We start from the raw sequence: 18,881 nt of genomic DNA, 5'->3' as shown, positions 1-18,881 counted from the left end.
CCTCCAGCGGCGCTGGTTTGAGTTCTGGCTGCTCTGCTTAATATCCAGCTCCCTGCTAAAGTGCCTGAGAGATCAGTGGAAGATGGCCCAAGTACTTGGGCCCCTACACCCACATGGGAGAATCCAAAGAAGCTCCTGGCTCCTGGATTCAGATCAGCCCAGCTCTGGCCATTGCAGCCATTTGGAGAATGAGCCAGTGAATGGAGGAGCAATCAATCAATCAATGAATCTCTCTCTCTCTCTCTCTCTCTCTCTCTCTCCAACAAGCTTTTTGGAGTGATGAAAATGTCCTGCTGTTTTGATTGTGGTGGTGGTTACATGGGCATGTTCATTTGTCAAACTCATCAAACTATATACTTAAATGGATTCATATTATTTACCTCAAAGTCAATAAAATTGCTTTTGTGTTATAATTCAATAAAGCTGATTTAAAAATCAATAGAGGATTTAACTGCAGATTAGAAACAATTTAAAGGCAAAATTATTGAATTGGAAAACATATCAATAGGAATTTCCAAGAATGCAAAATCAAGAGAAAAAAAGAATATAGTGGACAAAAGGATGGAATTAGAAGGTCTTATTTGCTGTGATCAATCTTAGAAGAAAAACAACTCCATTATCATGTAATTATATATTGTTATATATTATATATAAATATATAATTTCAAGATGGCTACATTTTTTCTAGATCTAACAAAATTTCAAGAGATAATTTCTGAGATTTTTCTTTTTTTTAAGATTTATTTATTTATTTGAAAGGAAGAGTTACAGAGAGAGAAGGAGAGGCACTGTTCACTGCCCAATTGGTCCCAATGGCCAGAGCTGTGCCGATCCACAGCCAGGAGCCAGGAGCTTCTTCTGGGTCTCTACGCGGGTGCAGGGACCCAAGCACTTGGGCCATCTTCTACTATGGACTTCCCAGGCCATAGCAGAGAGCTGGATTGGAAGTGGAGCAGCTGGGACTTGAACTGGTGCCCATATGGGATGCCAGCACTGCAGGTGGCAGCTTTCCTGATACACCACAGAGCTAGCCCCATATCTGAGATTTTTCTACTTCTACCAAAAGACAACAATCTACAGGTTCAAGAAGCCCAAACAAGGGGTTAATGCTGTGTTGCAGAAGGTTAAGCCTGCAGTGCCAACCTCGAATATGGACCCTGGCTTCAAGTCCTGACTGCTCCACTTCTGATCCAGCTCCTTGCTAACGTGCTTGGGAAAGCAGAGGAGGATGGCCATAGTGTTTGGGCCCCTGCATCCACGTGCAAGACCTGGAAGAAGCTCCTGGCTCCTGGCTTCGGCCTGGCCCAGCCCCAGCCATTGCAGCCATTTGGGGAGTAAACCTGCCGATAAAAGATTGCTTGTGCACATGTTCTCTCTCTCTTCTTCTATCTCTGCCTTTCAAATAAATAAATAAAATTTAAAAAATAAAATAAAGAAGCGCAAACAAAATAAACACATTAATCACATAGGAAAAAACCATTTTATATACAAACTGGGAACAACTATAAGAAAGTAGCTGACAGTTCAAGAGAAAGCATGTAAGTAAATACATTAATAGTATATAAACTACTTTGAAGATAAATATTTTTGTATGCCTACTTTAATATACATGTTATTACAACATGTATAAAGCATTATAGCAAGTATAATTCTATTTACATGTGTATCTGTAAAAAAGCATAATTATTTTTTAACTATAAAAACATAGTATTTCTATTCTAGGTACACATCCAATTTAGGTAATAGCAATTAAAAATGTTATACTTTTTTTTTGGACAGGCAGAGTTACACAGTGAGAGAGAGAGACAGAGAGAAAGGTCTTCCTTCCATTGGTTCACCCCCGGCACCGCACTGTGCCGATCCCAAGCCAGGAGCCAGGTGCTTCCTCCTGGTCTCCCATGCGGGTGCAGGGCCCAAGCACTTGGGCCATCCTCCACTGCACTCCCAGGCCACAGCAGAGAGCTGGACTGGAAGAGGAGCAACCGGGACAGAATCTGGCACCCCAACCGGGCTAGAACCCAGGGTACCCGCACCACAGGCAGAGGATTATCCAAGTGAGCCCTGGCGCCAGCCCAAAAATGTTACACTTTAAGAAATAAATGGTAGCATTAGATACACTGAAAGGATTGCTATAATACTACCCTACAACCAAGACCACACAAGATCTAAGTGCACTTGACCAAATCAAAAAAGTAATAAAGAAAAACACAATAAAATTGATTTAAAATTAATATTTTTATTTGAAAAATTTTATATTTAAAAAATTTTACCTCCTCTTTGCATTTCTTTTTAGAATCATCTTCAATTAAGATTTACCTTTTTTACAAGATTATTTCAACCTCTCAATAAACTATTCATTTAAATTCTCTGAATTCTGACATGCATAGTAGATAAATACTGTGTGTAGCAGATTAAATTTGCAACACAAAAAGAGTTATCAGTTCTGTTTTCTCAATATACCAAGCAAATAACAAGTTTCTCTTGAGAACATAAGATAAACACTTTGATGCTCAATGATGCCTTCCTTCTGCTTTGAATGGGCAGTGCCATTACTGAATGAAGAAGGCTTGTGCACCTTAATTAATACCCTATGGAGGAACCCTCATTATAAAACGAATAGCCTAATGTGATCTGCTGAAAAACTCCTCTAATAGAGGTTTTTTTTTTTTTTTTTAATTTGAAAGTCAGAGTTAGAGAAGGAAAGGCAGAGAAAGAGAGAGAGAGAGAGAGGTCCTCCATCCGCTGGTCCACTTCCCAACTGGACTTCAACTGGATTCTTCAGAACCCTTGCCCATCCCCTGCAACACACAGTTCAAATATACTCATTCCCTCACACACTCCTTCCCACCCTCTCATACACATCATCTACAAAGGACTAGACTTCTGCTCTCTGAGCACTTACAAGTTGGGTTACTGTACTGTATCTTATTCCAACAAAGATTTCTGTGGTTCAGAAACACAAAAATAAATAGCAAAGCAGTGAAACAGTAAATAAGTAAAAATGATAACAGTAATAGTAAAGAGTAAAAATGACATTTAAGGTTCACTAAGAGCTGTGGTCTTTGAATGCATCTCTGACTTTATGGAAGACAGGGTTTTGTTTTTAATTACATGTGGTTAAATGAACTATTATCTTAGCAATAGAAAATAGAAAAATAGCAATAGAAAATAGAAAAATGTATTAAACAACAGAGGTATCTCATCAAAAGCAAAGGCGGAAATGTATCCAAAACTTTTTCTTGCTATCTATTCCTGTCTTCTAGCCATTCCCCTCAGGAACAAACACATACATCTCTATTATCTGAATCTAGATCCTAAATTCTCACTAGGAGAATTTGGTCGTTTTGTTCAGTGTCTGATCAGGGCAGCATGGAACAGTAACACAAATACCTGTTGGGGAAGAAGCCCTGAAGTATCTACTGCATCTCACACTGAAAACTACTTTCAAATTACGTCAAGAGGTTTATACACAGTAAATAAATTCATATAAACACAAAATGATTATAACTGAGAAAACCAAGTAATTGGTTCCTATAAAATGTTTTGCTGTTTATTACAAATATGTATTACTTTTATAACAAGTGGAAAATGAGACTGTTCTCCTCAAAAACTGTCTTTACATATGCTACTTAAGTATGTCCACCAAAGTAATATGTTTTAAAAGCTGTTATTTAAAAGCATTTATTTGTAACCAATGGATAAACAAAAACTGGATGGTTCTTCCAGTCGAGGGAATAACACTAAATATGAAAACAACTTTAAAAAATAAGACTAATACAAAACAAATCTATTAATTTAGATTCTGTGACAATGTTGAGACTATAGAAACAGCTATTAAATAAGCTAGTCGAGAACTGACTTTTTACTTCACAAAAATTCTGGACTTTAGTCTTTTTTTTTCAAGTATTTGCCTTTCTTTTTTTTTTTTTTTTAAGATATATTTTACTTATTTGAAAGAGTTAGAGAGAGAGGTAGAGACAGAGAGAGATGTCTTCCATCCACAGGTTCACTCCCCAAATGGCCACAACAGCCACAGCCAGGAGCTTCTTCCAGGTCTCCCAGGGGGATGCAGTGGCCCAAGCACATGGCCCATCCTCCACTGCTTTTCCAAGAGCATCAGCAGGGACCGGCATTGGAACTAGAGCATTCCGGACTCAAACTGGTGCCCATATGAGACTTTGGCGCTGCAGGCCAGGGCTTTAACCCACTGTGCCACAGTGCTGGTCCTGAGTCTTTGCTTTTCACATAGCGATCAAAAACTCCAAATTCAGCCAACATGTGAGACTAGCATACTTCTGACATATCACTTATTTTCACCCTGTGTCCAGTGAAATACATGTCTTGTTATACAGATACCCAATTTGTAACTTTTTTTCCACAGACTTCCCTTTAAAAAAAAAAGTCCATATGGGCTGTAAAAAGTGTTTAAGAAAAAAAAAAAAGATCAAATTCTCTACTCACTAACGGTAACATCCCACAGTTAAGGTTATTAAGAACAAAGCTATGGTCAAGAGCCCCAACTCTGGAAGCTGACTGCACAGGTTACAATCCCAGTTCTGTTACCATCTAGCTTAGGGACCACAAGAAACTCTCTCACCTACCTAGTCCCTTGCCACCCACTTGAGAGGCCTGGGCTGAGTTATTAGCTCCTAGTCTTGGCCTGGCCCAGCCCCATATACTGCAGGCATTTGGGGAGTGAACCAGGAGATGAGAAATCTCTGTGCCTGTCTCTTTCTCTCTCTGCCCTTCAAATGAATTTAAAATTTTTAAAAGATATTTTTAAATATTTAATTACTCAAAAAATTAACTCAAGTGAATAGAATTTTACTGAATGTATATGGGAAATTTCTTCTGTTCATGATTAATGAGATAAATTAATCTTTGTCAGCCTTTATGGTCAAATTTTGCCATAAAATCTCATAATAAAAGAATCCCCTACCTCACTTCAGGCATTTAGGAGGTCAAACAGCAGGTGGAAGCTCTCCTTCTCTTACTCTCCCTGGGGGTGTATGTGTCTACCTCTCAAATTAATATTTATATTAAGAAAGGAAAATACCCTCCCAATTAAATTTTGCTCCTAATTGTCAAGTTTTCTCACAGCTATGGAGTATCAGGCAAGATGTGTTTAAAAGGCACATTATTACAACAGCAGTAACACAGATTTAAACATTTTTTCTTTTCTTGAGAGGCAGAGGCAGCAGGAGAGAGATCTTCTGTCTGCTGGTTCACTCCTCAAATGCCTGAGACAGCCAAAACTAGCCCACGCTGAAGCCAGGAGCCAGGCACTCAATCTAAGTCTAGCACGTGGGTGGCAGGGACCCAATCAGCAGAGCTACTGCACATTAACAGGAACCTGACTTGGGGACAGCAGCCAGGACTCAAACCCAAGCCCTCTGAGAGGGATGCGGGCATCCCAATCACGATCTTAACTACCATGCCAAATGCATGCTCCTAGAAATGGATTATTCTGTACATATATCAAACAGAATTTTCTTCTTTTCTTTTTAAAAGTTTTGTTTTTGTTTTTATTCTTATCTTCTTTGATTTTATTCAAAGCAGAGTTGGTACCCAAGATCAATTACATCCTTTTGGCAATAAACAGGTGATAATACATTCATGAAAATAGTATTATGTGCTTATGCAAACCACAATTTTCACAAGATAAGGCAAGCACTAGAATCAATATATGAACGACTATAGCATAGCTTATCTTCCTTCCTGGAGACTCGGAAGAGTAAAGCCTGAAAGAAAATACTGTTCCAGCCGTCAGACAAAGCTGAGTTTAGAATACTGCTCTCCACTCAGCTACTGTCTCACCTTGTGAAAGCTACTTTACCACTGTCAATCTCAATTACCTCCTTCATCAAACATTACCAAACTCAGAGAACTGCTGTTACAATTAAAGGTGACAATACATATAAAATGAGCTTGGTTCTCCACACATAATGGGAACTCAGTAAATCAGATCTCAATCAGATCTTTTCATCTGTCTTTCGAAAATAGAGTCATGGTGGGGGGCAGCATTGTGGCACAGAGGGTAAAGCTGCCATTTGCCACACCAATATCCTATGTGGGTGCTGGTTCAAGTCCCCACTGTTCCACTTTTAATCCAGCTCCCTACTAATGTGCCTGGGAGAGCAGTGGAGGATGGCCCAAGTGCTTGGGCTTCTGCACACATGAGGGAGACCAGGAGAAGCTCCTGGTGCCTGCCTTTGGATCAGCCCAGCTCCAGCCATTGCGGCCATTTGGGGAGTGAACCAGTGGATGCAAGATCTCTCTCTCTGTATGTTTCTTTCCCTCTCTCCTTGTGACTCTACTTTTCAAATAAATAAATAAATCTTGAAAAAAAAATTAAGAATCATGGCAGACTGAAACAAAGGCAAACTGGTTAAAGCCCTAGAGAACAATGAATTTATTTGTGCCATTCCAGTTGCTTTATGCTTTCTTGGATTTAGGAAGAGACTACCTTTTCTGAAACTTGACTAAATTCAGCTAAATGCAACACTCATAAGGAATCAAACAAGTGTATTTATCATCTGACCGGGTGAGTTTATAGTAGGATCACAGACAATGATAAGTTGTAAAAGGTGCTGCCCAATCTCTCTCTGGGAGAGAAGAAAGGGCAAACCTAGGCACACTTCTCTACCTGTGTTTCTGAATCCTTCCCTGAGCTACTCCACCTCCTCCCAAGGCCTCAAGGACTAACTAGTATTCCAGATAAACTTCTTTGTGTATAAAACATTAAGACCAATTAAAAACAGTTCTTATATTACTTATTACAAGGCTGAACATTTTTAAATTTTTTTTAATGTCCCCAAGAAAAACAGTATTAAACTTGTATCACTGTATTCAGATTCTGCTTGGAACTTTGGTTTCTTAAAAAATATTACTAGCACTCTTGTCCTAAGAGTACTAATTCAATAGACTGAAACCAATACACTATGGTACTTTCAATCTGAAGAAGAAATAGAATGTAATGCTGTTTTCAGTCTTTGGTGGATTCAGTAAATGACCCTACTCTGAGTTGTGCTTAATGATACAGATTTCAGACCTCACTTCAGCTCCTCTCCCCAACGCTGAGGAGGGAAAGACCATTTTTTCTTCCAATGTAATTTCTCCTCTGCCCTTTCTATTCTTTCATTCCTAATGGGTTACAATTTTCAGAAGAGCTATTCTAATATCCACTGGCAGCCTGAAGGAGAGTAATTTACCCACAATTAATTTGCTTTAGAAAATATTAACAACTATTCACACCTCTTCAATTTTATCAAGCTTTCATTTTCATACACTTCATATGGGGTCACAGCAATCCAATATAGAAGAACTTAATACTTCTGACACTGAATATTCATGGGAAAAATGTTTTAAGTTACATGAATAATTTTTCCATAATACTACACACATCAACTTGAAAGATCTAAACTACAATGAGGAAAAGAAAAACTTACTTCATACCTTATGAAATTAAAATTCAGGTTTATAAAACTACAAAGGAAATGAAACAAAGGACTACATTAATTCACAGTGACCACAACAAAGAACAGCATATGGTAACGGTCAATCAGTTATCAGGCTTTTACTGTGTTTTCACTTTATGAGACAATACAAAAGTCATCTAGAACATGCTACTGTTGCCACGTAAGGGGAAAGAGAACAGAAGGAAAGAAACATTTGCTGAGATACTACTTGCTTCAGAAGTATTATCTCATTTAACTTTCCCCAACTGCTTTATGCAGTAGATACGAGGTCCATTTTATAAATGAGAAACTGACGCTGAAAGGGATTAAATTATTCATGTAAGGTTACAGTTTTTAAGTGGCAAACTGGAATTCATATCTAATTCTAAAGCCAATACTTAATTCCCGCCTTATCATTCTATGTCAGTGCAATCTAAGATCACCTCAGAACTGTTACTCAAGCTTTCTCCCCCTTCAGAGGATTCTAAAGGGCACATTTACACATTTGTTCTCAACACCCTGTGACTCTTATCTGCAATGCCCTCTTCCTAATAATCCCATCAAATAGTCCTCTTGTGGGGATACTTGAAGCCACCATTCTGAAAAACACCCCTGATAGGGCTCCATTTTAGGGGGTCCACCAGAACATTTCCTGCTCTGGTTCCCTTTATCAACATATTCAAACTTATTCTTTCAAAAGACCGCACTGAAAACTGTGCCCCAAACGCGCAAAATGAATACACGCTCCCTGGTCTCTAACCACGAATATCTGTATTACGGCAAACTTAGAAATTTTCACACTTGACACACAAAAAAAATGTATATTTGGAGATAGAGTAGGATTTCTTAGTAAGACTTATTTATACTCTTATATCTGGGAGCAGAATATAAACAATTCATGGTAGGCTGACATTCTTAATTCTAGATTCTGCTAACAGATGAAAAGACTGATACCCACCCCCATTCTTAAAAGATTAGCAGATTTAAATAACATATATAGGTATATACTTAAAAGCCTGTAAATATAATTATTATACTTAATAGCTTTCTGGTCTAGTCAGCTGAGAATGAGTGAAAAGAACAGCCTACAATCTTTGTCTTCAAACTGGGCCTGCCTTTGAGATCTCAGGCAACACAGAATGTACAAAGTGAGGATACAGTTCTAACACACACAAGTTTCAGATAACCTCATACCACATAGAGTAAGGTCTGCCTGATCACATGAGCCGCCTGTACCATGTACATACAACTCCCAAAGTTATGCCAAACATCTCACTGAAATTCATACAAAGCATCATGGATTGAAAGAAAACAGAAATATATGATTATTTTAACAGACAGACTTGAACATTAAGTGAAGCCTTGCATCACTCTAAAATTCTGTTGTCTTTTGTCTATTTTCCTCCTAATTTAAGCATTTTGCCATATTTTTAAAGCCTTCGGACAGTAAAGGCATTCACACCGATGCTTTTCTAGAAATTCTAATAAAATACTATGAAAAATGTACACGGTTTATGTATATAGTTACCACCATTGTCCAGAATGTCTACTAAATTAGTTCTGAATTTACCAGGTAAATGTATAAACACCCTAACCTCCTAAAAACAGCTCTTACACAGCAGTCACATCCTCGGATAACAGCACCCAGTCTCAATAAGGATCATTTCACAAGTGACAATCACTGTCATTTCTGGCTCTTCTCCTCTAAGGATCCAAGGAAGGAATTTTGTCAGCTTCTACTTTTTATGAAAATGGTACACTGAGACATTTAAAAGACCCCAACCCCAATTCCATCTTTATATGGCAAATTAATGGTAAAAATGCAAAAAAGAAGTTTTCTAGCAAGAAAAGAAAAAGACAAAAATAAAACTAAAACAAGGGAAACAAATTCTTAAGGCTTCATTCAATTTTAAGTTAATTTTTGCAAAAGGTAAGGAAGGTAGGGAACTGATTTTCCTTAACCCAGATCATTTATGGGTAATACATGAATAGATGATGTCACAGACTAAATCGAAGGCCTCAGCAGAACTCCCCAGTAGCTACAAGTTCTTTGATCCTTATTAAGCAGCGTCTGGGGCCAGTACTGTGGCACAGACTGCCACTGTGACACCAGCAACCCGTATCAGAGTGCAGGTTGTACCAGTTCAAATCCCTACTACTCTGTTCTGATCCAGCTCCCTGCTAATGTGCCTGGGAAGGCAGCAGAAAGCGGCCCAAGTACTTGGGCCCCTGACAAGGATGGAGTTCCTGGCTCCTGGCTTTGGCGTGGCCCAACCCTGAGTACTGTGGCCATTTCAAGGGTGAACCAGTGTGTGAAGATCTCCATCTCTCTGTCTCTGCCTTTCTCTATGTTGCTCTGCTTTTCAATTAAATAAATCTTAAAAACAAAACAAAAGAAAAAGCTGTCTTTCCGGAAGTTTATCCTAAAGTAATTAAAATTTATACATATATTTCATGAAAATTATATTTCCCATAGTACTATTTATAAAATAGTGAAAAAAGCTGAAATAGCCCAGATGATTTAAAACAAGTGACTTGGGGGTGGCGCTATAGCGCAGTAGGTTAATCCTCTGCCTGAAGCGTCGACATGCCATATGGGTACCGGTTTTAGTCTCGGCTGCTCCTCTTCCCATCCAGCAATCTGCTATGGCCTGAGAAAGCAGTAGAAGATGGCCCAAGTCCTTGGGTCCCTGCACCCACGTGGGAGACCCAGAAGAAGCTCCCGACTCCTGGCTTCAGACTGGCACAGCTCCAGCCATTGTGGCGATTTGGGGAGTGAACCAATGGACGGAAGACCTTTCTCTCTGTCTCTCTCTCTCACTGTAACTCTACCTCTCAAATAAATAAATAAAATCTTTAAAAAAAAAAAGAGACTTATTAGAAAAATGATTATTTCTATAATTCTTTTTTTTTTTTTTGACAGGCAGAGTGGACAGCGAGAGAGAGACAGAGAGAAAGGTCCTCCCCCTTCCGTTGGTTCACCCCTCAATGGCCGCCGCAATATTCTCTGTTAATGAAAATTCAGAATATATTAAGTGAAAAACATGAGAACACAAATAGCATGTATGGTACAACCCCATTTATGTAAAATGGATTGTGCACCCAGGGTCACTGGGTCTAATCACACTAACAGAACTTCTGGCAATCATGAGAATTTCTGTATTTGTACTTCCAATACAACAACCAAGAAGCAGATATGATTATTAAGCACCTGAAATGCGGTTAGTGCTACAAAAGAACTAAAGTTTTAATCTTTAAATTTTAACTAATTTTAAATTATGGCGCCCATATTGGACAGTGTATGCCTAAATGAACAGAAAATGAGGTGTGACAGTTGTTATCAGTGTATTTTCTAATTTTCTCTAATGAACATCTATTACCTCAAATAACACCTTTCAGACAAAACATAAAGCTGCTGGCCTTTCAAATGCTAGATTTAGAATAAAAGGAGATGAGAATCTACCAAAGGCAAACCAACATTTACTCCACCTTCCTCTGCTCCCATCCTCAATTCCATGTCACTCTACGTTTGAGTACATGAACTTCATCAAAGCACAAGCAACCACAGAAGTGATCAGATAAATCAGAACAGTCTGAACAGAGAAAGCAAATTTATTTTTCTAGATAGCAGATATATGAAACAAAGTTACAAAGAAATTATGACAGGGAAAATACTATTTTAGAAGTTATGTAAAAACCTGTTTCAAGTTTTAGTAGACAGGGTATTTATTTATTTATTTATTTTATTTGTTTTAATAAAGCTAAGACTATTTCCCATTTCAAATCTGTATATTATTAGATGATTTAAAAAGTTAAACTAAAAAAAAATCAGCATACTTATAGATGAAATTAATTATTATATTTAAAATGTATTCTTAAATAAATCCCACTAAGTAGATAGAAACCTCAGTTCTCAATCAAGAAAACATTTTTATTATAACAACTTTTATCAGCTTACAGACTGTCAAAGTGACAACTTTTTCCTTTGTTCACAGGTAAAACTGAAGTAATCTGAATGAAACATCTTAAGTATAGGAAATAAACATTAGTGAAACTATTTGACTAGTTAACTATTCACAGCAACTTTCAGAAAATTTACCACAATCATATTATCCTCTCTTCTCCCTTTTTACCCCAACTCCTCAACTCCTGAGAGGGGGCAACACAAAAGTTTAATCTTTAAATAACAACAAAAAAGTTTGACTACCCAATCTTTATAGAAAACCCACTCTAAGCCAAATTCAGGGGCCGGCGCTGTGGCGCAATGGGTTAAAGCCCTGGCCTGAAGCGCCGGCATCCCATATGGGCACCGGTTCGAGACCCAGCTACTCCTCTTCACATCCAGCTCTCTGCTATGGCCTGGGATAGCAGCAGAAGATGGCCCAAGTCCATGGGCTCCTACACCCACGTGGGAGACCCAGAAGAAGCTCCTGGCTCCTGGCTTCGGATCGGCACAGCTTCAGCCATTGTGGCCATCTAGGAAGTGAACCAGCAGATGGAAGACCTCTCTGTCTCTACCTCTCTCTGTAACTCTGTCTTTCAAATAAATAAAATAAATCTTAAAAAAAAAAATAAGCCAAATTCAATGTATGATAGAAGCCACATTCAACTACCCACCCTAATGAAAAATAAAGTTACTTGATAAATGGCAGATAATCAAAAGATACTTTATGTCTGACTATAAAGTATGTACTATATAGGGTACTAATCAGTCTGTATTTGTATATGAATGCCTGACATATCATAAATTCAAAATTAAATAAAGCAACTTCAAAATATCTAATCAAGAAGTAGAAAATAACTCAGCTTCCTTATCCTGAACACAGACTAACACAAAAAGGTCAGATAGAACAAGACATTTTCTAGTGAACCATTTTGTCATTCCAGGAATATTTATCTTTTATTTTAAAAAAAATAGATTTATTTTATTTATTTGAAAGACAGAGTTACAGAGAGAGGTAGAGTGAGAGAGAGAAAGGTCTTCCATCCACTGATTCACTCCCCAGATGGCTGCAATGGCCAGAGTTGGGCCCATCTAAAGCCAAGAGCTTCTTCCAGGTCTCCCACGTGCGTGCAGGGGCCCAAGGTCTTGGGTCGTCCGTCCTCTGCTGCTTTCCCAGGCGCATTTAGCAGGGAGCCGGACTGGAAGTGGAACAGCCAAGACTGGAACCAGCGCCCATATGGGAAGCCAGTGCTGAGACAGGACTTTAACCCACTGCGCCACAGCGTCGGCCCCCAGGAATACTTAAGGAGGTAATCAGACACCGGAGACAGCCAATAGGAAAACAAGAGTGTCCACACATTATTGTTAGTTCCCTACCACAGAGAATTTACGATCTTCCAGATAGGAGGGACTAAGTAAAACATAAGCACAATATTATGGGAGCATATAAGAGGGTACTAATCAGTCTGGAACTTACTTAAGATGACATCTTAACTAATTCAGTTTAAGAAACTAGCACTTGGTCCTACAGTTGCATTAGAAAGTAACAGGACTACTATACTTCCAGATGCCAACGGGAACTGGAGGTTTAAACTACACAAGAACTATAAAGATAAGTCTTTGATACTTTAATCTATTAATATTTCCTCTCAGTATCGTGCTAATATTGAAAGCTGTAAGAATTCTACCAAACTCATGAATGCGAAGAAATAGCTCAAAGAACATTTATGCATCTCTTGATCCAGGAATGGCAAATAATGTTCACAATGCTAAGAGAACATTACAGGAAAACCCAAAGAAACAAATTTTTAAGTATTAGGAATTAGTGAGTATTTATGGAAAGATTTCTGGCACCAAGCTATTAAAAACAACCTATTTCCCTATATTTTAGACATGTACTTCCAAATAGTAGGGGCAAACAATATTATCTCAGAAATAGTTATGCATATTTTAGATAATTATTTTCTAATTAACAAGGCCTACTTAACTTTTGTTGTTAAATGTTAACAGCAGTAGAAGCTGGCCCAAGTCCTTGGGCCTCTGCACCTGCATGGGAGACCTAGAAGCTGCTCCTGGCTCCTGGCTTTGGATCAGCTCTACCCATTGCAGTCATTTGGGGAGTGAACCACTGGAATGGAAGACCTCTCTTTCTCTCTCTCTCTCTGGCTCTACCTCTCTCTGTAACTCTTTCAAATAAATAAAATAATTCTTAAAAAAGTATCATAAGTACATTGTTATATAAAGTACTTCAAGCCTATATCTCATGATCAAAATTCAATTTGAGATCTTACCAACAAAATAACAACAACAGCAATTAATATTAACAATTAATATTTATTGAATGTGCCTATACCAGGTACTCTTCTAAGTCATGTGTATGAGGGTACTTCAAAAAGTTCATGGAAAAATCCAGTTAAAAGATAAGGTTTTTTGGTACAAACATTTTTTGAAATCTATGCCTAATTTTTCATGAGATACATTTCCTATGAATTCTTTGAAGACCCCTAGTATTTGCTAATACAGTAAAGGACCCTACAAAGTATAGACAGCACTCCCATTCCACTAATGAAATATGGAGGTGATGCCCAGAGCATGTTCTATCTATCAATCTGCCCAGAACACACCCTTAAGCTAGGGGTACTACGCCTTTATAAATATCAAATATACTTGCTATTCTATCCCACATAAAGAAATGTAAGTTATCTTCAAATAATTAGGCCATTAGTTCAAACAAAATGCCTTTTTTTTTTTTTTTTAGATTTATTTAATTATTTGAAAGTCAGAGTTACAGAGAGAGAGAGATTTTTCACTCCCCAAGTGGCAGCAATGGTCAGGGCTAACCCAGGCCAAAGCCAGGAACTAGGAGCTTTCTCTGGGTCTCCCACAAGTGCCCAAGCACTTGGGCCATCCCCCATTGCTCTCCCAGGCCGTTATCAGGGAGCTGGACAGGAAGTGGAGCATCCGGGACTCAAACCAGCAACCATATGGGATGCCAGTGTCCCAGGCGGAGGCTCTACCTGTTATGCCACAATACCAGCATCTTAGGCAAAAACCATTCAAGAATCAATTTGGTATACTAGTCTCTCAAAACCACCAGAAGTAACCAAAAGGGAAAAAACAAACAAACAAAAAAAAACACAAAGCTTTCAATTCTTTAATCCAGCTGTCCCAAAATGAAAGCTTGCCTCATAGAAAGACCTCAGAATTCCTTACCTATACTCAGATCCAGAAAGTATGATATATATGCTATCAGAAGTTTCAATGAACCTGAGAATGAACCTCCTAAGAGGATGTTGAAAGCTAATTAAAGATACAAAAAGATCTACAACCAATCTTGATTCCCATAATACCTACATTACATACTTTAATAGCAGCTATATTATATTCTTAATTATAGTTTGATTATAGTTTCAAAGGCACTCCTTCCTTTCCCCTCAATTTTTATAAAAAGGCATAAGTACTTAGAAGGAAGGCAGTATTTTCCAAAGCCTATTATGGATTTCAGGAGTTGGGAATCTGACATTCAGGAGTGGGAATCCATTTTTTAAAAATTCAAGCTGTACATCTTAACCCTTTATTTGTACAGAAACTGAGAGAGACGAAGTATTTTCATTATGTACAATTGGGTAGGAGATTAATAGGAAGAGGAAAGAAATATTAATTTCAGTTAAGATATTCAAAGTATTAATAAAGTGAAAAACTCAGAGAAGTAAAGGCAGAAAAACAGAACACTAAAGACCAAAAATAATAATATTTTAAGGTTAAAAAAAGTATAAAATTCAATGACAAATTACAGAAAAGCCCAAAGGATAGGACAAGGTGAAGCAAAAAGAGTCGATGGCAAGAAAGTTGAAAATCTAGAAAATTAGATAAGAACTTGGTAAGTTCAGTGATAGTTGTCACATACAAAAGCAAGGAATGTAAAAGGTTTTGTGGTCAGAGAGAAGACGTCATAAATTCAAACTTCCCAAGGTTTTATACAATGATTTGGTCTAGGACATGACCACATTAGGGGAAATATAGGAGGAAACGGGAGAATCAAATGAAAGTACAAGGTGTCAAGGAAACAAAGGCACAGAATATCCAAAGGGTTGTGTCAGTGAATGCTAGAGTTAGAAAGGACAATGACAGAGAACGTGATAAAACGTTGTATGACAGGCACTGCAATAATTTGAGGAAAACTGAAAAGTATATTGGAGGCTAGAATAGATAGCTATGAGGAAGGAATAATTGAAATCATTAAGAGATATACCACTAGTGTATCTTTAAAAATGACATGTATATTTGAGTTTTATAATAAAAAAATGGATAACACTGAAGTGGATGTCACCCCGGAAAATCACAACTATGGAAATTAACCTGCCACTGGCTAAACAAGCATGTACTCTATCAAGAAATAGATGATATACTCAGAAGAAGTATGCTTGTCCTCTACAACCTTACTTGTTTTAGATTTCAACATTCGTGAAATGTAAAATAAAGCAGAATCAATAAATGCTGATTGAATATAACTTCACATAATGTAGATACTGAAAATGGTTGAAAAGTTCGATTTTGTTTGAAATTGCTTTTCCTCTAGACAGTGGCACATGCTGAAAATATTAGACTTTGAACTACTGGATCTGAAATACTCACTCAAATCTTTCCAGCACTAATAATCTGGCTGCTGTCCAATTTTAACAACACAAAGAAAAAGCCTTTGCCTTAGTACCTGATGACTTTCCTTGAATCAACCTACATTATCCAAATATGTAATCTAATTCAGAAAGAACTTGTATTTTATAATGTCTTTCATTGATGCAAGGACTGAAACTTGCAATCTTTTAAAGAGACTTGTACACTGACTGAATTTGACAACAGCAATCCATCAAAATTTAGTTCCACATCACTTGGTATTTGACTTGCACTTGGAGTTAATGTTGTGAATCCTGTTCTTAACCAACTTTAGATTACCATGTCTCAACTTTTCCTTTTAATGGAAAAAAATGGCTTCTAGAAGAAGCAATAAACACTCACCTATAGTGAAGAGGCACTACTTAATCCCATAATAAAGAAATAAGAGTAAACCTTCACCTAATATTGTTTATCTGTCAGGTTGACCACACAGTTTTAGTACTATCAAGTAATACTCACCAATGCACACATCAATTTTCCCTTTAATAGCGGCTTCGTGCAAAGGAGTATAGTTCCAGTTATCCCTGGCATTTGGATCAGCTCCTTGGCACAGTAGCAGACTCACAACCTCAGCATGGCCAAAAGAACAGGCATTATGGAGTGGGATGAGACCGCCATCATCACGAGCATGGACGTTAGCACCCATCTGTAGTAAGTGTTCCACAACATCCTTCCTTCCAAAACCTAAAAGGAAAGGGGGGAAAAGTCTTAGACATTAAACCAATTTTGTAAAAAGAACTAGTATCTTTAACAATATCATCTGTACTCTGTAGCAAGAAAGTTAAAGCAAAACAATTAACATTAACTCTGTTCATAACAATTCTCTTTTATCACACAACTGGAAACTAAGAAAACTTTTATTCTTTGGGGGGTTCATTTAAAAAAAAAAAACACACACATTTCTAAAGCATTCATTATGTGTGGGATGACTATGCTTGAAAAATAAAATGAATGAGACAAGGCTCCTGTCCAAGAAGACATTTACTTTTCCCTCATGAGTCCCAAGACAAAGTTATATGTACAAAACTCCTCTATGTTTTAAAGACAAAGTTAGTTAAACACTGCTGACAACCCAATGTAAGACAAATCACAACAGTCAACATATTAGGACAATTGGAGAGGAATGTATGGATACCAGAAATATGAGCCAACAGTTTGGTTGCAGGGCATTTCAATGAAGGAAAGACTAAAGACAATGTCAAAATCTCTCTTCTTGGGACTGGTGGACAAACGACACAGAATGGCTGGTAAAGTGAGACAATTCAAGCTTGAGTTTACTGAGTTTGAGGAAACAACATGACAAACATGTGGGAAATCAGGAATACAGAATCAGAACACTGGTAAGAAATATCACAGTTATCAGAAAAGGGGAATGGAGCCAGAACGGATCTGGAGCAGCATAAAGGGCTAAGCAAACACTTAGAAAGACAAGAAATACCAAGAAGGACAACATCCTGGAAGTCCCAGAGCAACAACTCTATGCAAAGTGCAGCATGATCGGGATTCAGTGAGATCAGGGAGAAGGGGAACATGGTCACCAACACTTTGATTGTTGGTATACTGATAGAACTGCAGGCTACATCACAATGGGTTAAAGAAGGAAACTGCAAACACTGGAATTTTTATCTTTACAAGCTACTACCTTTATTCATACTTCTTTTCCACTTTTAAATTTTATTAGGTTTTATTGGCTAAGTATAACTGCTTCCACTGCTTATTACTTACCATAAAATGTTGTTAGAAAATGGCATCTTAAGTAAAACTAAAATGCAGAAAGAGTCATATCTTTCTCCATTCTATTCACAGATTAAATAAATAAGAACCATGAGAAAATGGAAGAAAAAAAAGAATTATTTCACGATGCAGCCTCTCAGCTATCTATAGAAATTCATTCATTCTAAAAAAGTAGGCTGTATAAGAAGTCTCCAAAGCAACTCATGTATTTCTACAGATATTGATCACAAAAGTCAGAATTAGGTTTCCATGGAAAATATCCTTCAATTTAAGCTGAAAACTTTGGGTGAAAACACGTCATTGGGTATTAGTGACCAACAGCAAGCAACAGCAGGACATATGCTAAAAGAACTGTCATCAACTTGCCAGGATTTTGTTTGTTTTTTTGTTTATAACCCCTTTAGAACTTCTGCTTTAATCTCTAACATCTTTCTTCCTGCATCACCACAACTCAACTCCTCTAAGTTCTCCTTACCCAAAAAGACTGAACGGCTCTCCTTCTCTAAATGCATTTGAATAATGCCTGAATATAAACTCACTTTCCCTAGTCAGTGAACTGACAATGCTTGAGAACTAACTTCTTATCTCCACCAATAACCAAGTAAAGGTTAATCACTTAACAAACTTAACCATAAAATATTTGTATATGAACAAAACTTTACATCAAGAATATCTTTCATAGCATTACTTATAGAAAATCATGGAAGTAATTTAGATATGACAACAGATGCTCTATTAAGTAGATGATGTTTTTTCATATAACATCACATCATCCTGTATTAAAAGGGATGTTGCAAAACACTATGAGTGTACTCAATGCCACTAAATTGTACACCTGGAAATTATTAATATGGTGAATTTTGTTATATACAAGTACCTCACAATAAAAAAAAATCACCAAAAAACCCCAAAACATATATACAAGAAAAACAGTAGGATGTTACAGAAAATTTCACACATTAGCGATACATTTTTTAATCAGTCTCTGATTAAAAATATACAAAATAAAGTATAGGAAAGAATATATGTCTATATATATAGGCATATATTTAAAATATAAATATATAGAAAAA

General features: G+C 37.3%; 1 protein-coding gene across 2 annotated transcripts in view; it reads right to left on the bottom strand.

Annotated features, from left to right (window-relative positions):
* Positions 1-18,881, bottom strand: part of TNKS (tankyrase) — a 213,458-nt gene that overhangs the window by 165,691 nt on the left and 28,886 nt on the right. For both annotated transcript variants that reach the window (XM_008274070.5, XM_089327292.1), the window contains exon 2: positions 16,534-16,758. In XM_008274070.5, coding sequence (XP_008272292.3) covers positions 16,534-16,758 — 225 coding nt within the window. The remainder of the gene's footprint in view (positions 1-16,533; positions 16,759-18,881) is intronic.

The sequence above is a fragment of the Oryctolagus cuniculus genome, chromosome 2 (assembly GCF_051225735.1).
Source record: "Oryctolagus cuniculus isolate XC-2025 breed Fujian yellow rabbit chromosome 2, ASM5122573v1, whole genome shotgun sequence".
NCBI classification, from domain to species: Eukaryota; Metazoa; Chordata; class Mammalia; order Lagomorpha; family Leporidae; genus Oryctolagus; species Oryctolagus cuniculus.
Note: the sequence above shows the minus strand (reverse complement) of the source record. Positions and strands in the feature narration are given on the sequence as shown.